The following is a 21,164-nucleotide window of genomic DNA, read 5'->3' as shown; positions in this document are numbered from 1 at the left end:
CTGACAGAACAGGACCCATCTAACCTGACAGAACAGGACCCATCTAACCTGACAGAATAGGACCCATCTAACCTGACAGAACAGGGACCATCGAACCTGACAGAACAGGAACCATCTAACCTGACAGAACAGGAATCATCTAACCTGACAGAACAGGGAGTATCTAACCTGACAGAACAGGGAGTATCTAACCTGACAGAACAGGAACCATCTAACCTGACAGAACAGGAACCATCTAACCTGACAGAACAGGACCCATCTAACCTGACAGAACAAGACCCATCTAACCTGACAGAACAGGAACCATCTAACCTGACAGAACAGGACCCATCTAACCTGACAGAACAGGGACCATCTAACCTGACAGAACAGGGAGCATCTAACCTGACAGAACAGGTACCATACAACCTGACAGAACAGGACCCATCTAACCTGACAGAACAGGACCCATCTAACCTGACAGAACAGGACCCATCTAACCTGACAGAACAGGAACCATCTAACCTGACAGAACAGGACCCATCTAACCTGACAGAACAAGACCCATCTAACCTGACAGAACAGGAACCATCTAACCTGACAGAACAGGACCCATCTAACCTGACAGAACAGGGACCATCTAACCTGACAGAACAGGGAGCATCTAACCTGACAGAACAGGTACCATACAACCTGACAGAACAGGACCCATCTAACCTGACAGAACAGGACCCATCTAACCTGACAGAACAGGACCCATCTAACCTGACAGAACAGGACCCATCTAACCTGACAGAACAGGGACCATCTAACCTGACAGAACAGGGACCATCTAACCTGACAGAACAGGGACCATCTAACCTGACAGAACAGGGACCATCTAACCTGACAGAACAGGACCCATCTAACCTGACAGAACAGGGACCATCTAACCTGACAGAACAGGGACCATCTAACCTGACAGAACAGGACCCATCTAACCTGACAGAACAGGGACCATCTAACCTGACAGAACAGAACCCATCTAACCTGACAGAACAGGACCCATCTAACCTGACAGAACAGGAACAGGGTTTCTGCAGAAGGAGATAGTCCTATACAGTAGTGTGAGTAGGGTTTCTGCAGAAGGAGGTAGACCTATACAGGTGCTTCTACACCTGCATTGCTTGCTGTTTGGGGTTTTAGGCTGGGTTTCTGTACAGCACTTTGAGATATCAGCTGATGTACGAAGGGCTATATAAATAAATTTGATTTGATTTGATTTGAGTAGCGTGAGTAGGGTTTCTGCAGAAGGAGGTAGACCTATACAATAGTGTGAGTAGGGTTTCTGCAGAAGGAGATAGTCCTATACAGTAGTGTGAGTAGGGTTTCTGCAGAAGGAGGTAGACCTATACAGTAGTGTGAGTAGGGTTTCTGCAGAAGGAGATAGTCCTATACAGTAGTGTGAGTAGGGTTTCTGCAGAAGGGGGTAGACCTATACAGTAGTATGGGTTTCTGCAGAAGGAGGTAGACCTATACAGTAGTATGGGTTTCTGCAGAAGGAGGTAGACCTATACAGTCGTATGGGTTTCTGCAGAAGGAGATAGTCCTATACAGTAGTGTGAGTAGGGTTTCTGCAGAAGGAGATAGTCCTATACAGTAGTGTGAGTAGGGTTTCTGCAGAAGGGGGTAGACCTATACAGTAGTATGGGTTTCTGCAGAAGGAGGTAGACCTATACAGTAGTATGGGTTTCTGCAGAAGGAGGTAGACCTATACAGTCGTATGGGTTTCTGCAGTCCAGCTACCATACTTTTTACACTACCGGACTTTCAGTTCAGAGAGTGTTCTATAACAAACCCCAGAGACAGTAATGCAGTGTGTAGAACGTTACGGTGGCATACGGTACTGTATGACTTGGTATAGAGAATTAGCAGAAGTGGTCTGTCTAGTTGACCTAATGGCGTTGTCATGACGTTGGCCTGGGGGATAGGTTTATGACAGTCATAAATACCTCTTTCCCCCTTTTTCCTCTCTCTACCCTCCTGATGTTACATTTGCAAAACCCCTTGGTTAACATAGAGATTCTGGGAACATCAGTAGGTGGGGGGAAATGAACTATATTCTGGTAATCCGACCAATTGAACATATGGTGGTACTTAATGAATATGATGTCAGTTCGGTTGTCATCTGAGACATTCTCATCAATGATAAGATGACAAACTCTACAGTGGAAAGTCTACACATCAGAGTTTTCGGATTCGCATGGAATTGTTGTTCAATTTAAATGTTTGAATATGAAATTATTCGTGATGGAATGAAATGTGATTTTAGCTTCTAAAATGTGAGATTTGGGTTTTCATAAGGTAGGGCTCTGCTCAATCAGTGGCCCGCCCCTGTGAAGGGACATGGGCTATAAAACTTTTCAAACACGCGCTCCTCTCCCTTCCTATATAAAGCCTTGACGACAATATAACCTCCTGTTCCGAGGATGTGGGGATGACGGTCCAATGTCAAAATGGTTCAGATAATAACTACAGAACGAAGCCAACATCAGCGTGAGCTTTGGTTGCGAATGGTATGAACATTGAACTCTTATTCACTACAGAAGTGATACCTCCTAGCCGTTGAGTTAGTAACAGCAGATGCAAACGAGGGTTAGGAAGGAACAGACAGAGTATCCCATCTATCACACAACAACGTTACTACAACGTATCCAATTGACCACCAGAGACATTCTTCAAAGGACTCGGTTGGGCAACTCGGCCTTCCATCAACCACCAACCAACCGAAGCGCAGCTCAGAGTAAATATTTATTGCATTTTCCTTTTCCAAATGGGCGGTATTTAGAATGCATAAAATACTGTATTTACGATAGCACAGCTTCTTCCCTTTGTTCCTCAGTCTTCCCGCTCTTTCACTCAAACCCAGCCCCTTTTCTTTTGTGTAACAAGCTGTCATATCTGTTCCGCCCGCTAGGGACGTTTTCCTTTATGACGTAATTTGTAATCAAGTTATGATTCATTCTGTGTATATGTAATTGTGTAATTAGTTAGGTATTTAGTAAATAAATAACTAAACCCAATTTTGTATTGCTGATTCAACTTGTTAGCCAGGGTTTGTGCAGATTTACAACTTTCAGATGAGACTGAATTAAGGTGACGATTAATATTGACTGCTATTGATGTCAAATATTACTAGGTGTTTAAGAGTTTATTCGGAAGATAACAGCTCTATAAATATTATTTTGTGGTGCCCCGACTCTAGTTAATTATATTTACATGATTAGCTCAATCAGGTAATATTAATTACGGATAAATAATTGTATAGAATAGCATGTCATATCACTTAATCCGGCATAGCCAAAGACACGACAGCGTCATTGATCTTTTAAAATTATTACATCGTAAAAGGATACACCCTCCAACCCCCAGTTCCTCCCCCTACCCCAGCTGGGAGGGCAGGCAGGGTAGGCTGCTCAACAGTCCACACTTAGAAGGTTGTACCCATAAAAGAGCTAGTGATTTATCACGACGTAATCTTCTGTTCAACAGTCCCTGACAAGACAGGGCTGCTAGGGGCCCTGACATGCTAGGTGCTATAATCTGACATACTAGGGGCTATACCCTGACATGCTAGGAGCTATAATCTGACATGCTAGGTGCTATACCCTGACATGCTAGGTGCTATAACCTGACATGCTAGGGGCTATAACCTGACATGCTAGGTGCTATAACCTGACATGCTAGGGGCTATAACCTGACATGCTAGGGGCTATAACCTGACATGCTAGGGACTATACCCTGACATGCTAGGGGCTATACCCTGACATGCTAGGAGCTATAACCTGACATGCTAGGGGCTATAACCTGACATGCTAGGGGCTATAACCTGACATGCTAGGGGCTATACCCTGACATGCTAGGTGCTATAATCTGACATGCTAGGTGCTATAACCTGACATGCTAGGGGCTATAACCTGACATGCTAGGGGATATAACCGGACATGCTAGGGGCTATACCCTGACATGCTAGGTGCTATAATCTGACATGCTCGGTGCTATAACCTGACATGCTAGGGGCTATAACCTGACATGCTAGGGGGCTATACCCTGACATGCTAGGGGCTAGGGGCTAAGGCTATACCCTGTCATGCTAGGTAGTATAACCTGACATGCTAGGGGCTATAACCTGACATGCTAGGTGCTATAACCTGACATGCTAGGGGCTATAACCTGACATGCTAGGTGCTATAACCTGACATGCTAGGGGCTATAACCTGACATGCTAGGGGCTATAACCTGACATGCTAGGGACTATACCCTGACATGCTAGGGGCTATACCCTGACATGCTAGGAGCTATAACCTGACATGCTAGGGGCTATAACCTGACATGCTAGGGGCTATAACCTGACATGCTAGGGGCTATACCCTGACATGCTAGGTGCTATAATCTGACATGCTAGGTGCTATAACCTGACATGCTAGGGGCTATAACCTGACATGCTAGGGGATATAACCGGACATGCTAGGGGCTATACCCTGACATGCTAGGTGCTATAATCTGACATGCTCGGTGCTATAACCTGACATGCTAGGGGCTGTAACCTGACATGCTAGGGGGCTATACCCTGACATGCTAGGGGCTAGGGGCTAAGGCTATACCCTGTCATGCTAGGTAGTATAACCTGACATGCTAGGGGCTATAACCTGACATGCTAGGTGCTATAACCTGACATGCTAGGGGCTATAACCTGACATGCTAGGTGCTATAACCTGACATGCTAGGGGGCTATACCCTGACATGCTAGGGGCTATACCCTGACATGCTAGGTGCTATAACCTGACATGCTAGGGGCTATAACCTGACATGCTAGGGACTATACCCTGACATGCTAGGGGCTATACCCTGACATGCTAGGAGCTATAACCTGACATGCTAGGGGCTATAACCTGTAATGCTAGGGGCTATACCCTGACATGCTAGGGGCTATACCCTGACATGCTAGGGGCTAAGGCTAAGGCCCTGACACTATGCATTTGAATATGGCTTGGGAGGAGCTCTAGCTTTGTCCTGTCTGGACAAGTGTAGTACATATAATTGTTTGCTGCCCATCACGCTTTACCCTCACTAACAGTTCACTATGCTTTACCCTCACTAACAGTTCACTATGCTTTACCCTCACTAACAGTTCACTGTGCTTTACCCTCACTAACAGTTCACCATGCTTTACCCTCACTAACAGCTTTACCCTCACTAACAGTTCACTGTGCTTTACCCTCACTAACAGTTCACCATGCTTTACCCTCACTAACAGCTTTACCCTCACTAACAGTTCACTGTGCTTTACCCTCACTAACAGTTCACTATGCTTTACCCTCACTAACAGTTCACTGTGCTCTACCCTCACTAACAGTTCACTATGCTTTACCCTCACTAACAGTTCACTGTGCTTTACCCTCACTAACAGTTCACTATGCTTTACCCTCACTAACAGTTCACTGTGCTTTACCATCACTAGCAGTTCACTATGCTTTACCCTCACTAACAGTTCACTATGCTTTACCCTCACTAACAGTTCACTGTGCTTTACCCTCACTAACAGTTCACTATGCTTTACCCTCACTAACAGCTTTACCCTCACTAACAGTTCACTGTGCTTTACCCTCACTAACAGTTCACTGTGCTTTACCCTCACTAACAGTTCACTGTGCTTTACCCTCACTAACAGTTCACTGTGCTTTACCCTCACTAACAGTTCACTATGCTTTACCCTCACTAACAGTTCACTATGCTTTACCCTCACTAACAGTCCACTGTGCTGTACCCTCACTAACAGTTCACTATGCTTTACCCTCACTAACAGCTTTACCCTCACTAACAGTTCACTGTGCTTTACCCTCACTAACAGTTCACTGTGCTTTACCCTCACTAACAGTTCACTATGCTTTACCCTCACTAACAGTTCACTATGCTTTACCCTCACTAACAGATCACTGTGCTTTACCCTCACTAACAGTTCACTATGCTTTACCCTCACTAACAGTTCACTGTGCTTTACCCTCACTAACAGTTCACTGTGCTTTACCCTCACTAACAGTTCACTATGCTTTACCCTCACTAACAGTCCACTGTGCTTTACCCTCACTAACAGTTCACTGTGCTTTACCCTCACTAACAACTTTACCCTCACTAACAGTCCACTGTGCTTTACCCTCACTAACAGTTCACTGTGCTTTACCCTCACTAACAGCTTTACCCTCACTAACAGTTCACTATGGTTTACCCTCACTAACAGTTCACTATGCTTTACCCTCACTAACAGTTCACTATGCTTTACCCTCACGAACAGTTCACTATGCTTTACCCTCACTAACAGTTCACTGTGCTTTACCGTCACTAACAGTTCACTATGCTTTACCCTCACTAACAGTCCACTGTGCTTTACCCTCACTAACAGTTCACTGTGCTTTACCCTCACTAACAGTTCACTGTGCTTTACCCTCACTAACAGTTCACTATGCTTTACCCTCACTAACAGTTCACTGTGCTTTACCCTCACTAACAGTTCACTATGCTTTACCCTCACTAACAGTTCACTATGCTTTACCCTCACTAACAGTTCACTGTGCTTTACCCTCACTAACAGTTCACTGTGCTTTACCCTCACTAACAGTTCACTATGCTTTACCCTCACTAACAGCTTTACCCTCACTAACAGTTCATTATGCTTTACCCTCACTAACAGCTTTACCCTCACTAACAGTTCACTGTGCTTTACCCTCACTAACAGTTCACCATGCTTTACCATCACTAACAGTTCACTGTGCTTTACCCTCACTAACAGTTCACTATGCTTTACCCTCACTAACAGTTCACCATGCTTTACCATCACTAACAGTTCACTGTGCTTTACCCTCACTAGCAGTTCACTATGCTTTACCCTCACTAACAGTTCACTATGCTTTACCCTCACTAACAGTCCACTGTGCTTTACCCTCACTAACAGTTCACTGTGCTTTACCCTCACTAACAGTTCACTATGCTTTACCCTCACTAACAGTCCACTGTGCTTTACCCTCACTAACAGTTCACTGTGCTTTACCCTCACTAACAGTGCACTATGCTTTACCCTCACTAACAGTTCACTATGCTTTACCCTCACTAAGAGTTCACTATGCTTTACCCTGTTGATGCCAGGAGTTCCTCTGGAGGAACACCCTCCCCCCCGTTCAGCTCAAACGGTGGCGCATGGAACGCAAAAATATTCTTAAAAATATTTAACCTCCACACATTAACAAGTCCAATAGCTCAAATGAAAGATAAACACCTTGTTCATCTACCCAGCATGTCAGATTTTTAAAATGTTTTACGGCGAAAACACACCACACATTTATATTAGACCACCACCGAAACAAAGACAAGCGGCAGCCATTTTGTCCCAGAAAATATAAAATTATAAAAGCAGGATTAAAAAATAAATCGCTCACTAACCTTTTGAAAATCTTCATCAGATGACAGTGATAGGACATGTTACACAGTACATTTTTTTTTTTTCAATAATATGCCATATATATCCATAAATGTCCATTTACAGTGTACTCATGTTCAGAAATTACTCAAAAATGCCCGCAGGAAACCTAGGTAGCTCGGCAAGATAACGTAAATAGACATCATAAACTTTGGCTAAATATACATGTTCTACATATAGTTAGAAAGATACACTGCTTCTTTATGCAACCACTGTGTTAGATTTATTTTTAACGTTACAGAAATCGCACACTATTTCATATGCTGAGGCAGCGCTCAGTTCCAAGCTACATTTCCACGTAATAACAGTTCACTATGCTTTACCCTCACTAACAGTTCACTGTGCTTTACCCTCACTAACAGTTCACTGTGCTTTACCCTCACTAACAGTTCACTATGCTTTACCCTCACTAACAGCTTTACCCTCACTAACAGTTCATTATGCTTTACCCTCACTAACAGCTTTACCCTCACTAACAGTTCACTATGCTTTACCCTCACTAACAGTCCACTGTGCTTTACCCTCACTAACAGTTCACTGTGCTTTACCCTCACTAACAGTTCACTATGCTTTACCCTCACTAACAGTTCACTGTGCTTTACTCTCACTAGCAGTTCACTATGCTTTACCCTCACTAACAGTTCACTGTGCTTTACCCTCACTAACAGTCCACTGTGCTTTACCCTCACTAACAGTTCACTGTGCTTTACCCTCACTAACAGTTCACTATGCTTTACCCTCACTAACAGTTCACTGTGCTTTACCCTCACTAGCAGTTCACTATGCTTTACCCTCACTAACAGTTCACTATGCTTTACCCTCACTAACAGTTCACTATGCTTTACCCTCACTAACAGTTCAGTGTGCTTTACCCTCACTAACAGTTCACTGTGCTTTACCCTCACTAACAGTTCACCATGCTTTACCCTCACTAACAGTTCACTGTGCTTTACCCTCACTAACAGTTCACCATGCTTTACCCTCACTAACAGTTCACTATGCTTTACCCTCACTAACAGTTCACTGTGCTTTACCCTCACTAACAGTTCACTGTGCTTTACCCTCACTAACAGTTCACTATGCTTTACCCTCACTAACAGTTCACTATGCTTTACCCTCACTAGCAGTTCACTATTCACAAGCAGGTGTTATGTAGAAGAACAACATTATGCAATAGCCAGTACAGCAGCTGACTTACCCTGCATCTTGTCCATATCCACAAATTAAGGCATCCTTTGCTCCTTCAACTTTGTAGAAATTATCTGAAAAGCAGATTAGGAACATGATTTATACACAATGCATACAATTAAGGTAATAAAAACAATACAGTCTTGAGGCGTGCTTTAAATGGTCCAACCGATTGATAGTTCCTGAGCTGGTCATTCCAGTAATTTTATTTTAATTTAACCTTTATTTAACTAAGCAAGTCAGTTAAGAAAAAATAAATCTTATTTACAGTGGGCTCACTGCCTTGTTCAGGGGAAGAATTACAGATTTTTACCATGTCAGCACGGGGATTTTGAACTAGCAACCTTTTGAGTTACTGGCCCAACGCTCCAACCACTAGGCTACCTGCCGCCCCAGTAATACACACTACAGCTTTGACCCATCATCACTGTGCACCCGCCCGCCTACCTTATACAGGCCATTTAGCAGACGATTTTATCTAAAGCAACTTACAGTCTAAGAGTGTTGGGTTAAATGCAGAAGACATATGACTCCGGGAATTGAACCCACAATTCTGGCTTTGCAAGCACCATCCTCTACCAACTGACCAATTACAGTACTGAGTGTAATTTTATATTGCAGCATACCAATTCATATTTAGTGTGTCATATCCCTTGCACTCGTATTGGCCTTAACAAAGGCTTCCAAACTGGCCGTGCCTACAGCGCAGAACAGACCGAAAGGACATGACCCCCCCCCCAAAAAAACCTTCATTGGTGACGAAGTCATTCATGGAGCTCCAGGTCCTGTTGTTGCAGGTGAAGGTGTCGTTGACGTTGTATGAGGAGTTGACGCAGTGTGCCGCGCTACGGACGCACTTCTGCCGCAGGATGCCCATGAAGAGCTGCAGGCCGATGAGGGCGAACACGCTCAGGCAGAACACAGTCAGGATCATCACGTCCGCAAGCTTCTTCACTGACTGGATCAGAGCACCAACGATGGTCTTTAGGCCTGAGGGAGACACACAATAGATTATACAATGTCCCCAATAGACTTGACAGTTAAACAGTGTCCCTACCATGGTCTTCAGGCCTGGGGGAGACAGAGACAGGTTAGACATGGGCCCCACTATTGTCTTAGATTTCCAGTAGACAAGAGATGAGTTAGAGATTGTCCTGTGATGGTCTTTGACCTACAGGTTATATTTATCAGCTTTACAATGTCCTGCAAGGCTTCACACCTATCAGCTAGCATTACAGTACAATGTCCTGCAAGGCTTCACACCTATCAGCTAGCATTCCAGTACAATGTCCTGCAAGGCTTCACACCTATCAGCTAGCATTACAGTACAATGTCCTGCAAGGCTTCACACCTATCAGCTAGCATTACAGTACAATGTCATGCAAGGCTTCACACCTATCAGCTAGCATTACAGTACAATGTCCTGCAAGGCTTCACACCTATCAGCTAGCATTACAGTACAATGTCCTGCAAGGCTTCACACCTATCAGCTAGCCTTACAGTGCAATGTCCTGCAAGGCTTCACACCTATCAGCTAGCATTACAGTACAATGTCCTGCAAGGCTTCACACCTATCAGCTAGCATTACAGTATAATGTCCTGCAAGGCTTCACACCTATCAGCTAGCATTACAGTACAATGTCCTGCAAGGCTTCACACCTATCAGCTAGCCTTACAGTACAATGTCCTGCAAGGCTTCACACCTATCAGCTAGCATTACAGTACAATGTCCTGCAAGGCTTCACACCTATCAGCTAGCCTTACAGTACAATGTCCTGCAAGGCTTCACACCTATCAGCTAGCATTACAGTACAATGTCATGCAAGGCTTCACACCTATCAGCTAGCATTACAGTACAATGTCCTGCAAGGCTTCACACCTATCAGCTAGCATTACAGTACAATGTCCTGCAAGGCTTCACACCTATCAGCTAGCCTTACAGTACAATGTCCTGCAAGGCTTCACACCTATCAGCTAGCATTACAGTACAATGTCCTGCAAGGCTTCACACCTATCAACTAGCATTACAGTACAATGTCCTGCAAGGCTTCACACCTATCAGCTAGCATTACAGTACAATGTCCTGCAAGGCTTCATACCTATCAGCTAGCATTACAGTACAATGTCCTGCAAGGCTTCACACCTATCAGCTAGCATTACAGTACAATGTCCTGCAAGGCTTCACACCTATCAGCTAGCATTACAGTACAATGTCCTGCAAGGCTTCACACCTATCAGCTAGCATTACAGTACAATGTCCTGCAAGGCTTCACACCTATCAGCTAGCATTACAGTACAATGTCCTGCAAGGCTTCACACCTATCAGCTAGCATTACAGTACAATGTCCTGCAAGGCTTCACACCTATCAGCTAGCATTACAGTACAATGTCCTGCAAGGCTTCACACCTATCAGCTAGCATTACAGTACAATGTCCTGCAAGACTTCATACCTATCAGCTAGCATTACAGTGCAATGTCCTGCGAGGCTTCACACCTATCAGCTAGCATTACAGTGCAATGTCCTGCAAGGCTTCACACCTATCAGCTAGCATTACAGTACAATGTCCTGCAAGGCTTCACAACTATCAGCTAGCATTACAGTACAATGTCCTGCAAGGCTTCACACCTATCAGCTAGCCTTACAGTGCAATGTCCTGCAAGGCTTCACACCTATCAGCTAGCATTACAGTACAATGTCCTGCAATGCTTCACACCTATCAGCTAGCATTACAGTACAATGTCCTGCAAGGCTTCACACCTATCAGCTAGCCTTACAGTACAATGTCCTGCAAGGCTTCACACCTATCAGCTAGCATTACAGTACAATGTCATGCAAGGCTTCACACCTATCAGCTAGCCTGACAGTGCAATGTCCCCAGACAGAACATAATAAAATAGTTTCTCTCACCTGGAATGACAGAGATGGTTTTCAGCGCTCGGAGGACCCTGAATGTTCTCAACGCAGACACGTTTCCCAGATCCACAAACTCCGTGAGATATCTGCAACATGATGAAAGACATGAGGGCAATGCTGTCCCATAAACGCAGCACCGGCTGGCTAAACAGATATCAGACTGATTCAGAGTGGACAGAACGGGGGTTTTAAAGACAGAAGAGAAATGGACACGTGCAGCATTGCCCTTCAATGATCGCTGTGACTTGATCAAGAAACTCATCTCTACTCAGTTGGCTTGTAGGTGGTCAACTACAGTACAACAAACAAACAAAAAAACACTTCAGGAATCCTAGGATAAGAAACGTTTTGGGTGTTATCAAGTCCCTCAGTCGAGCGCCTGATTCCCTTCTTGTTCCAGCTGGGCTGACCCGTTTTTTGGGTACATTTTCCTTCTACAATACAAGGCACTTTGCGTCAATATGATGATGGTGATGATGATGGTGATGATGACAGTGGTGATGATGATAGTGATGGTAGAGATGGGGATGATGATGATAGTGATGATGATAGTGACGATGATGATGGTAGTGATGGTAGTGATGATGGTGAGGATGATGATGGGAGTGATGATAGTGACGATGATGATAGTGACAATGATGATGGTAGTGATGATGGTGATGATGATGGTTATGATGTTGGTAGTGATGATGAAGGTGATGGTAGTGGGGATAGTGATAATGATGGTGATGATGATGGTAACGATGATGGTGATGATGTAAGTGATGATGGTGATGATGGTAGTGATGGTAGTGATGATGATGATGCTAGTGATGATGATGGTAGTGATGATTGTGACGGTTGTGATGATGGTGATGGTGTTGATAATGATGGTGATGATGATGGTAGTGATAATGGTGATGGTGATGATGGTGATGATGGTAGTGATGATAGTGATGATGGTGATGGTGATGGTAGTGATGATGGTAGTGATGATCGTGATGGTGTTGATGATGATGGTGATGATGATGGGGATGATGATGATGGTAGTGATGATGTGGTGATGGTGATGGTAGTGATGATGATGATGGTAGTGATCATGGTGATGGTTGTGATGATGGTGATGGTTGTAATGATGGTGATGGTGTTGATGATGATGGTGATGATGGTAGTGATGAAGGTAATGGTGTTGATGATGATTATGGTAGTGATGGTGTTGATGATGGTGATGATGATGATGGTAGTGATGATGGTAGTGATGATGATGGTAGTGATGATGGTGGTGATGATGATGGTAGTTATGATGGTGATGGTAGTGATGATGGTGATGTGATGATGATGATGGTAGTGATGATGGTAGTGATGATGGTGATGGTAATGATGATGGTGATGGTAGTGATGATGGTGATGGTAATGGTAGTGATGATGGTGATGGTGATAATGATGATGATGATGGTAGTGATGATGATGGTAGTGATGATGATGTGGTGATGATAGTGATGGTAGTGATGATGATGATGGTAGTGATGATGGTGATGGTGATTATGATAGTGAGGATGGTAGTGATGATAGTGATGGTGATGATGATTATGGTAGTGATGATGATGATGTCTAAGGACCATGTTTTCTCAGTACTGTTACCTGTGTAATTTTTCCTTCCTGTTTATTTATTCTAAGTGGTGAGGAACAGGTGCATCCCTGTGGTAGTGAGGATGGTGATGATGATGATGGTAGTGATGATGATGGTAGTGATGATTGTGATGATGACAGTGATGTGATGGTGATGGTAGTGATGATGGTAGTGATGATGATGATGGTGATGATGATGATGAATGTAGTGATGATGATGATGGTGATGATGATGGTGATGGTAGTGATGATGGTAGTGATGATGATGATGATGGTAGTGATGATGGTGATAATGATGGTAGTGATAATGATGATGATGGTGATGATGATGGTAGTGATAATGATGATGATGGTGGTGATGATGGTAGTGATAATGATGATGGTAGTGATGATGGTGATGATGATGATGAATGTAGTGATGATGATGGTGATGATGATGGTGATGGTAGTATTGATGGTAGTGATGATGATGATGATGGTAGTGATGATGGTGATAATGATGGTAGTGATAATGATGATGATGGTGATGATGATGGTAGTGATAATGATGATGATGGTGGTGATGATGGTAGTGATAATGATGATGATGGTGATGATGATGGTAGTGATGATGGTGATGGTAGTGATGATGATGATGGTAGTGATGATGGTGATTATGATGGTGATGGTAATGGTAGTGATGATCGTAGAGATGACGATGATGGTGGTAGTGATGGTGATGATGATGGTAGTGATGATGATGATGGTAGTGATGATGATGATGGTGTTGATGATGGTAGTGATGGTGGTGATGATGATGGTAGTGATGAAGGTGATGATGATGGTAGTGATGATGGTAATGGTAGTGATGATGGTGATGAGGATGATGATGGTAGTGATGATGGTGATGGTAGTGATGATGATGATGGTAGTGATGATGGTGATTATGATGGTGATGGTAATGGTAGTGATGATCGTAGAGATGACGATGATGGTGGTAGTGATGGTGATGATGATGGTAGTGATGATGATGATGGTAGTGATGATGATGATGGTGTTGATGATGGTAGTGATGGTGGTGATGATGATGGTAGTGATGAAGGTGATGATGATGGTAGTGATGATGGTAATGGTAGTGATGATGGTGATGAGGATGATGATGGTAGTGATGATGGTGATGGTAGTGATGATGATGATGATGGTAGTGATGATGGTGATGATGGTAGTGATGATGGTGATGGTAGTGATGATGGTGATGGTAGTGATGATGGTGGTAGTGATGATCGTGATGGTGGTGATGGTAGTTATGATGGTGATGGTAGTGATGATGGTGATGGTAGTGATGATGGTGGTAGTGATGATCGTGATGATGGTGATGGTAGATATGATGGTGGTGGGGATGATGGTAGTGATGATGGTGTAGGTAGTGATGATGGTGATGATGGTAGTGATGATGGTGATGAGGATGATGATGGTAGTGATGATGGTGATGGTAGTGATGATGGTGATGAGGATGATGATGTTGCTGGTAGTGATGATGTTGATGGTAGTGATGATGATGATAATGATGGTAGTGATGATGTTGATGGTCATGATGGTGATGGTAGTGATGATGGTGATGGTAGTGATGATGATGATGATGATGATGGTAGTGATGATGTTGATGGTCATGATGGTGATGATAGTGATGGTGATGATGATAGTGATGATGGTGATGGTAGTGATGATGGTGATGGTCATGATGATGATGGTAGTGATGATGATGATGTCTAAGGACCATATTTTCTCAGTATTGTTACCTGTGTAATTTTTCCTTCCTGTTTAAGTGGTGAGGAACAGGTGCATCACTGTAACTGAGCATCATTTAGAGAGCTGAGGCTTAGTGAACATGGCCCTAGCTGTGTCCTCTCTCTCTGTCTCTCTCCTATATATAGCCTAAAGCCCTAAACGGTTGAGCAGCCTTATGGTGTTCTGCCCTGGTCCAGTGTACTGAAAGAGTTGTTTCATTACCCAAGCAGGTCCTAACATATTCAGGATGTATAAACTATGGAGGAGGAGTCAGATGTAATCTCACAACCTTGTTATTGTCATATCAATGCGACCTTATGTGTGTATCATGTGATGGGATGTGATATTGCGTGTGGGGATAAAGGTGCTTAAAACTCCTATAGTAATGGTCCCTAGGCACTGTTGCCGTTAGAGACTCTCTCTGGATCTCTCTCTCTCTCCTCAATAGCTGTTTCCTCTATAGCTGTATCCTCTATAGCTGTATCCTCTCTAGCTGTTTCCTCTATAGCTGTATCCTCTATAGCTGTATCCTCTCCAGCTGTATCCTCTATAGCTGTATCCTCTATAGCTATATCCTCTCTAGCTGTATCCTCTCTAGTTGTATCCTCTATAGCTGTATCCTCCAAAGCTGTTTCCTCTCTAGCTGTATCCTCTCTAGCTGTATCACCACGGACAGGTTTCTAGACCATCCTCCATTATCCTCTCTGACATTGTTTAGTTCACTCTCAGAAGTCCATTCACAATGCAACCCTTTAAGTACCCGGTAAGTCCCCCAAAGTCAAGTGATGTTTTCATTTTAAATAATGAATATTAAATCCACATCTCTCTCTCTCTCTCTCTCTCTCTCTCTCTCTCTCTCTCTCTCTCTCTCTCTCTCTCTCTCTCTCTCTAGCTCTCTCTCTCTCTCTCACTCTCTCTCTCTCTCTCTGGGATGTATCAAAAGCCCCTGGATGGCAAATACCTAGCAATTGAACAGGACGTGGCTAGGGGTGAAGGAGTACAAATACCAGACCAAAGGAGTGGTACTCACGCCATAGAGATTACACTAAAATCTAGCCAGTTCCATGGGTCTCTCAGGAAGGTGAACGGCCCGACGCAGAATCCTCTCGCAAATATCTTTATCATGGACTCAAAGGTGTAGATACCGGTGAACGTGTACCTGGAAAATATAATTTCGTGGATTCAAAAACGACACAGTATTAGGCAATAGCACTGGATGGAATGAAGAGAGATCCATTCGTTAAGGTATAAAATAACAGTGTTTCAACTCATTTAGCATGGAATGAAGAGAGATCATTCGCTAAGGTATAAAATAACAGTGTTTCAACTCATTTAGCATGGAATGAAGAGAGATCATTCGCTAAGGTATAAAATAACAGTGTTTCAACTCATTTAGCATGGAATGAAGAGAGATCATTCGCTAAGGTATAAAATAACAGTGTTTCAACTCATTTAGCATGGAATGAAGAGAGATCATTCGCTAAGGTATAAAATAACAGTGTTTCAACTCATTTAGCATGGAATGAAGAGAGATCATTCGCTAAGGTATAAAATAACAGTGTTTCAACTCATTTAGCATGGAATGAAGAGAGATCATTCGCTAAGGTATAAAATAACAGTGTTTCAACTCATTTAGCATGGAATGAAGAGAGATCATTCGCTAAGGTATAAAATAACAGTGTTTCAACTCATTTAGCATGGAATGAAGAGAGATCATTCGCTAAGGTATAAAATAACAGTGTTTCAACTCATTTAGCATGGAATGAAGAGAGATCATTCGCTAAGGTATAAAATAACAGTGTTTCAACTCATTTAGCATGGAATGAAGAGAGATCATTCGCTAAGGTATAAAATAACAGTGTTTCAACTCATTTAGCATGAAATGAAGAGAGACCCGTTGAAAGAAAATATAAATGCCAAAATAGCAGAATGTAAGAATATGGTGTATACAAGCAAGGTATTGTTAGCTAGCAAGGGTGAGTGTGTGTCATGTCATGCATTCCCAGAATACTTTGTGTCAGAGGCTAGTTTTACCTCTGGTTATAAACGTTCAGTAACGGAATTGGAAGTTTAGCATTCATCACATTCCAATTGTGAAAGATATTTAATGAGCAAAAACCTGATTGAAAAGCGTTGGCGACGAAGTGTGGGGCATTATACACCAACGCCAAGAATTCATTCCCATGTGACATTCCAAGTGCAGTGAGTGAGCCGACCGTGTCACGTGCTTGATGTGTAGGCGACTTACATTTGAAATACAGTAACTCGCCGATCAGGATTCACACACCGTTACTGTTACTGTAGCAACACACCGTGGCAACGCTCAATATTAGGAAACAGAGGAAGTTCCTATCACAGGGGAAACAGTGTATTCACCATCATAAAGAAGTGTACTAAGGAGGGAGGAAGTGTAGACGTATTACTCACTCCAGGTACTTGGTCCAAGGGGCAGGGTCCGACATGGCCATGAAGCAACAGTTGGTCAGAATAGTACACATGATGAACAAGCTGAATAATGTGAAGAAAAGGTTAAAGTAAATTCACATATGTTTGTCAAATGTATCACATACTGTACTTACCACACCTTCGCTCTACACGAAAGGAAAGGAACTACACGTCCTTTCAATGGAAAATAATCCTTTGAAATATGACCATGGGCGTACACTACACGACTTTCAAAAAAAACCATCCTAAAATCTGAGCTGAGTCTCTCACATTAAAACAATCGTCTTTCCTGTAGTTGTTTTGTGTTGCCAGTAAATTATGTGACATCAGAATGGTGTCACATCATATCAGAATGGTGTCACATCACATCAGAATGGTGTCACATCACATCAGAATGGTGTCACATCACATCAGAATGGTGTCACATCACATCAGAATGGTGTCACATCACATCAGAATGATGTCACATCACATCAGAATGGTGTGAAGATGTGATTAGATTGTTAACGTAACTAGAATGAGCTGTGGCTCAAAGTAGCCCACTAAACTTTTGCGGTCAGTCATTCACACTTGTTAAACAGAGTTGAAATATCAAAAAAACAAACATTGCTTGTGAATAACAATTTGACACCTTTGCTTTTAATGAAAGTAAAAATGCATACTGGCTAGCTGGTATTAGTTATGGCTCCTGCTGGAGAGTCTACACATTCTGGGTGATGTGAAACAACGACATCATATCGCTAAGCTTCTTCTCTGGCGAACTCTGATTGGCTATTGCCGATCACCGTTCTCAAAACTCTGTCGTAGCACAACTCACACTACAAGAGCCTTGCAGATTTTCGGCTGATAAAAATCAAACATGTTTGAAAATATCGGGATGTCAAGGACGGCTCAAAGAGACAGAACCTCAGATTGAAGTCTCTGACCCGCTCGTATCAAACGAGTGTCTGTGACGGCTGCGTGCCTCGACTAGGCAACGACATGGGGATTTTGTCTCCGATCTCAAAAACTTGTTTGGGACAGCTAAATCGTGTCGTGTACACCTGGCTTAAGATGTCTCTCTTTTATGATTTGTTTCCAGAATTCTGTAGTGAATATTTCTAACAAAGTGGACTCTTACTAAAAAAAATAAGAAGGAAATTAAGATGTTATCTAGCATTTCACCCACAAACATAGATCTACATCTTGACATTAACAGCACATTTGCTAACACAGTAAGTGTGAACCATTGCAATTGTTAAGGATAGATTTTTAAACCCCGATAAGATAGTACAGAACAACAGAATATATATACACTGTAGCACAATAAGAACGAGAGGATGGATGGATTCAGCAGAGAACAAGAGGATGGATTCAGTAGAGAACAAGAGGATGGATTCAGTTGAGAACGAGAGGATGGATTCAGCAGAAAACGAGAGGATGGATTCAGTAGAGAATGAGAGGATGGATTGATTTAGTAGAGAAAGAGAGGATGGATGGATTTAGTAGAGAACGAGAGGAGAACGAGAGGATGGATGGATTTAGAAGAGAAGGAGAGGATGGATGGATTTAGTAGAGAATAAGAGGATGGATGTATTTAGCAGAGAACGAGAGGATGGATGGATTTAGTAGGGAACGAGAGGAGAACGAGAGGATGGATGGACTTAGTAGAGTACGAGAGGATAGATTCAGTAGAGAAAGAGGGGGTGGATGATTTCAGTAGAGAAAGAGAGGATGGATGGATTCAGTAGAGAAAGAGAGGATTGATGGAATCAGTAGAGAAAGAGAAGATGGATGGATTCAGTAGAGAAAGAAGGATGGATGGATTCAGGAGAGAAAGAGAGGGTGGATGAATTCAGTAGAGAAAGAGAGGATGGATGGATTAGAGAAAGAGAGGATGGATTGATTCAGTAGAGAATGAGAGGATGGGTTCAGTAGAGGAAGAGAAGATGGGATGGATTCAGTAGAGAACGAGAGGATGGGTTCAGTAGAGGAAGAGAGGATGGGGTGGATTCAGTAGAGAAATAGAGGATGGGTGGATTCAATAGAGAAAGAGAGGGTGGATGAATTCAGTAGGGAAAGAGAGGGTGGATGAATTCAGTAGAGAAAGAGATGATGGATGTATTAGAGAAAGAGAGGATGGATGGATTCAGTAGAGGAAGAGAGGTTGGATAGATTCAGTAGAGAAAGAGAGGGTGGATGAATTCAATAGAGAAAGAGGGTATGGATGGATTCAGTACAGAAAGAGAGGATGGATGTATGCAATAGAGAAAGAGAGTATGGATGGATTCAGTAGAGAAAGAGAGGATGGATGGATCCAGTAGAGAAAGAGAGGATGGACGGATTCAGTATAGAAAGAGAGGATGGACGGAATCAGTAGAGAAAGAGAGGATGGGTGGATTCAGTAGAGAAAGTGAGGATGGATGTATTAGAGAAAGAGAGAATGGGTGGATTCAGTAGAGAAAGAGAGGATGGGTGGATTTAGTAGAGAAAGAGAGGATGGATGGATTTAGTAGAGAATGAGAGGATGGATGATTTAGTAGAGAATGAGAGGAGAACGAGAGGATGGATGGATTTAGAAGAGAAGGAGAGGATGGATGGATTTAGTAGAGAATGAGAGGATGGATGATTTAGTAGAGAATGAGAGTAGAACGAGAGGATGGATGGATTTAGTAGAGAACGAGAGGATGGATTCAGCAGAGAACGAGAGGATGGATTCAGTAGAGAACGAGAGGATGGATTGATTTTGTAGAGAAAGAGAGGATGGATGGATTTAGTAGAGAATGAGAGGAGAACGAGAGGATGGATGGATTCAGTAGAGAACGAGAGGATGGATGGATTCAGTAGAGAAAGAGAGGGTGGATGTATTAGAGAAAGAGGAAATGGATGGATTCAGTAGAGAAAGAGAGGATGGATGGATTCAGTAGAGAAAGAGGATGGGTGGATTCAGTAGAGAAAGAGAGGATGGATGGATCCAGTAGAGAAAGAGAGGATGGGTGGATTTAGTAGAGAAAGAGAGGATGGGTGGATTCAGTAGAGAAAGTGAGGATGGATGTATTAGAGAAAGAGAGAATGGGTGGATTCAGTAGAGAAAGAGAGGATGGATGGATTCAGCAGAGAAAGAGAGGATGGATTCAGTAGAGAACGAGAGGATGGATTGATTTAGTAGAGAAAGAGAGGATGGATTGATTTAGTAGAGAACGAGAGGAGAACGAGAGGATGGATGGATTTAGAAGAGAAGGAGAGGATGCATGGATTTAGTAGAGAATAAGAGGATGGATGTATTTAGCAGAGAACGAGAGGATGGATGGATTTAGTAGAGAACGAGAGGAGAACGAGAGGATGGATGGATTTAGTAGAGAACGAGAGGATGGATTCAGTAGAGAACGAGAGGATGGATTCAGCAGAGAACGAGAGGATGGATTCAGTAGAGAACGAGAGGATGGATTGATTTAGTAGAGAAAGAGAGGATGGATGGATTTAGTAGAGAACGAGAGGAGAACGAGAGGATGGATGGATTTAGAAGAGAAAGAGAGGATGCATGGATTTAGTAGAGAATAAGAGGATGGATGTATTTAGCAGAGAACGAGAGGATGGATGGATTTAGTAGGGAACGAGAGGATGGATAGATTCAGTAGAGAAAGAGGGGGTGGATGGATTCAGTAGAGAAAGAGAGGATGGGTGGATTCAGTAGAGGAAGAGAGGATGGATGGAATCAGTAGAGAAAGAGATGATGGATGGATTCAGTAGAGAAAGAGAGGATGGATGGTTTC

At 43.0% G+C, this 21,164-nt stretch overlaps 1 protein-coding gene across 1 annotated transcript in view; it reads right to left on the bottom strand.

Moving 5' to 3' along the window:
• Positions 1–21,164, bottom strand: part of LOC110531035 (sodium channel protein type 3 subunit alpha) — a 133,209-nt gene that overhangs the window by 72,083 nt on the left and 39,962 nt on the right. Inside the window, exons 4-8 of the mRNA XM_036986589.2 lie at positions 17,395–17,484; positions 15,998–16,126; positions 11,587–11,678; positions 9,425–9,667; positions 8,688–8,751 (exon numbers count right to left, since the gene is read on the bottom strand). Coding sequence (XP_036842484.1) covers positions 8,688–8,751; positions 9,425–9,667; positions 11,587–11,678; positions 15,998–16,126; positions 17,395–17,484 — 618 coding nt within the window. The remainder of the gene's footprint in view (positions 1–8,687; positions 8,752–9,424; positions 9,668–11,586; positions 11,679–15,997; positions 16,127–17,394; positions 17,485–21,164) is intronic.

This window comes from Oncorhynchus mykiss, chromosome 8 (assembly GCF_057628025.1).
Source record: "Oncorhynchus mykiss isolate SJ-2025 chromosome 8, ASM5762802v1, whole genome shotgun sequence".
NCBI lineage: Eukaryota > Metazoa > Chordata > Actinopteri > Salmoniformes > Salmonidae > Oncorhynchus > Oncorhynchus mykiss.
This window is presented reverse-complemented; position numbering and strand designations above follow the sequence as displayed.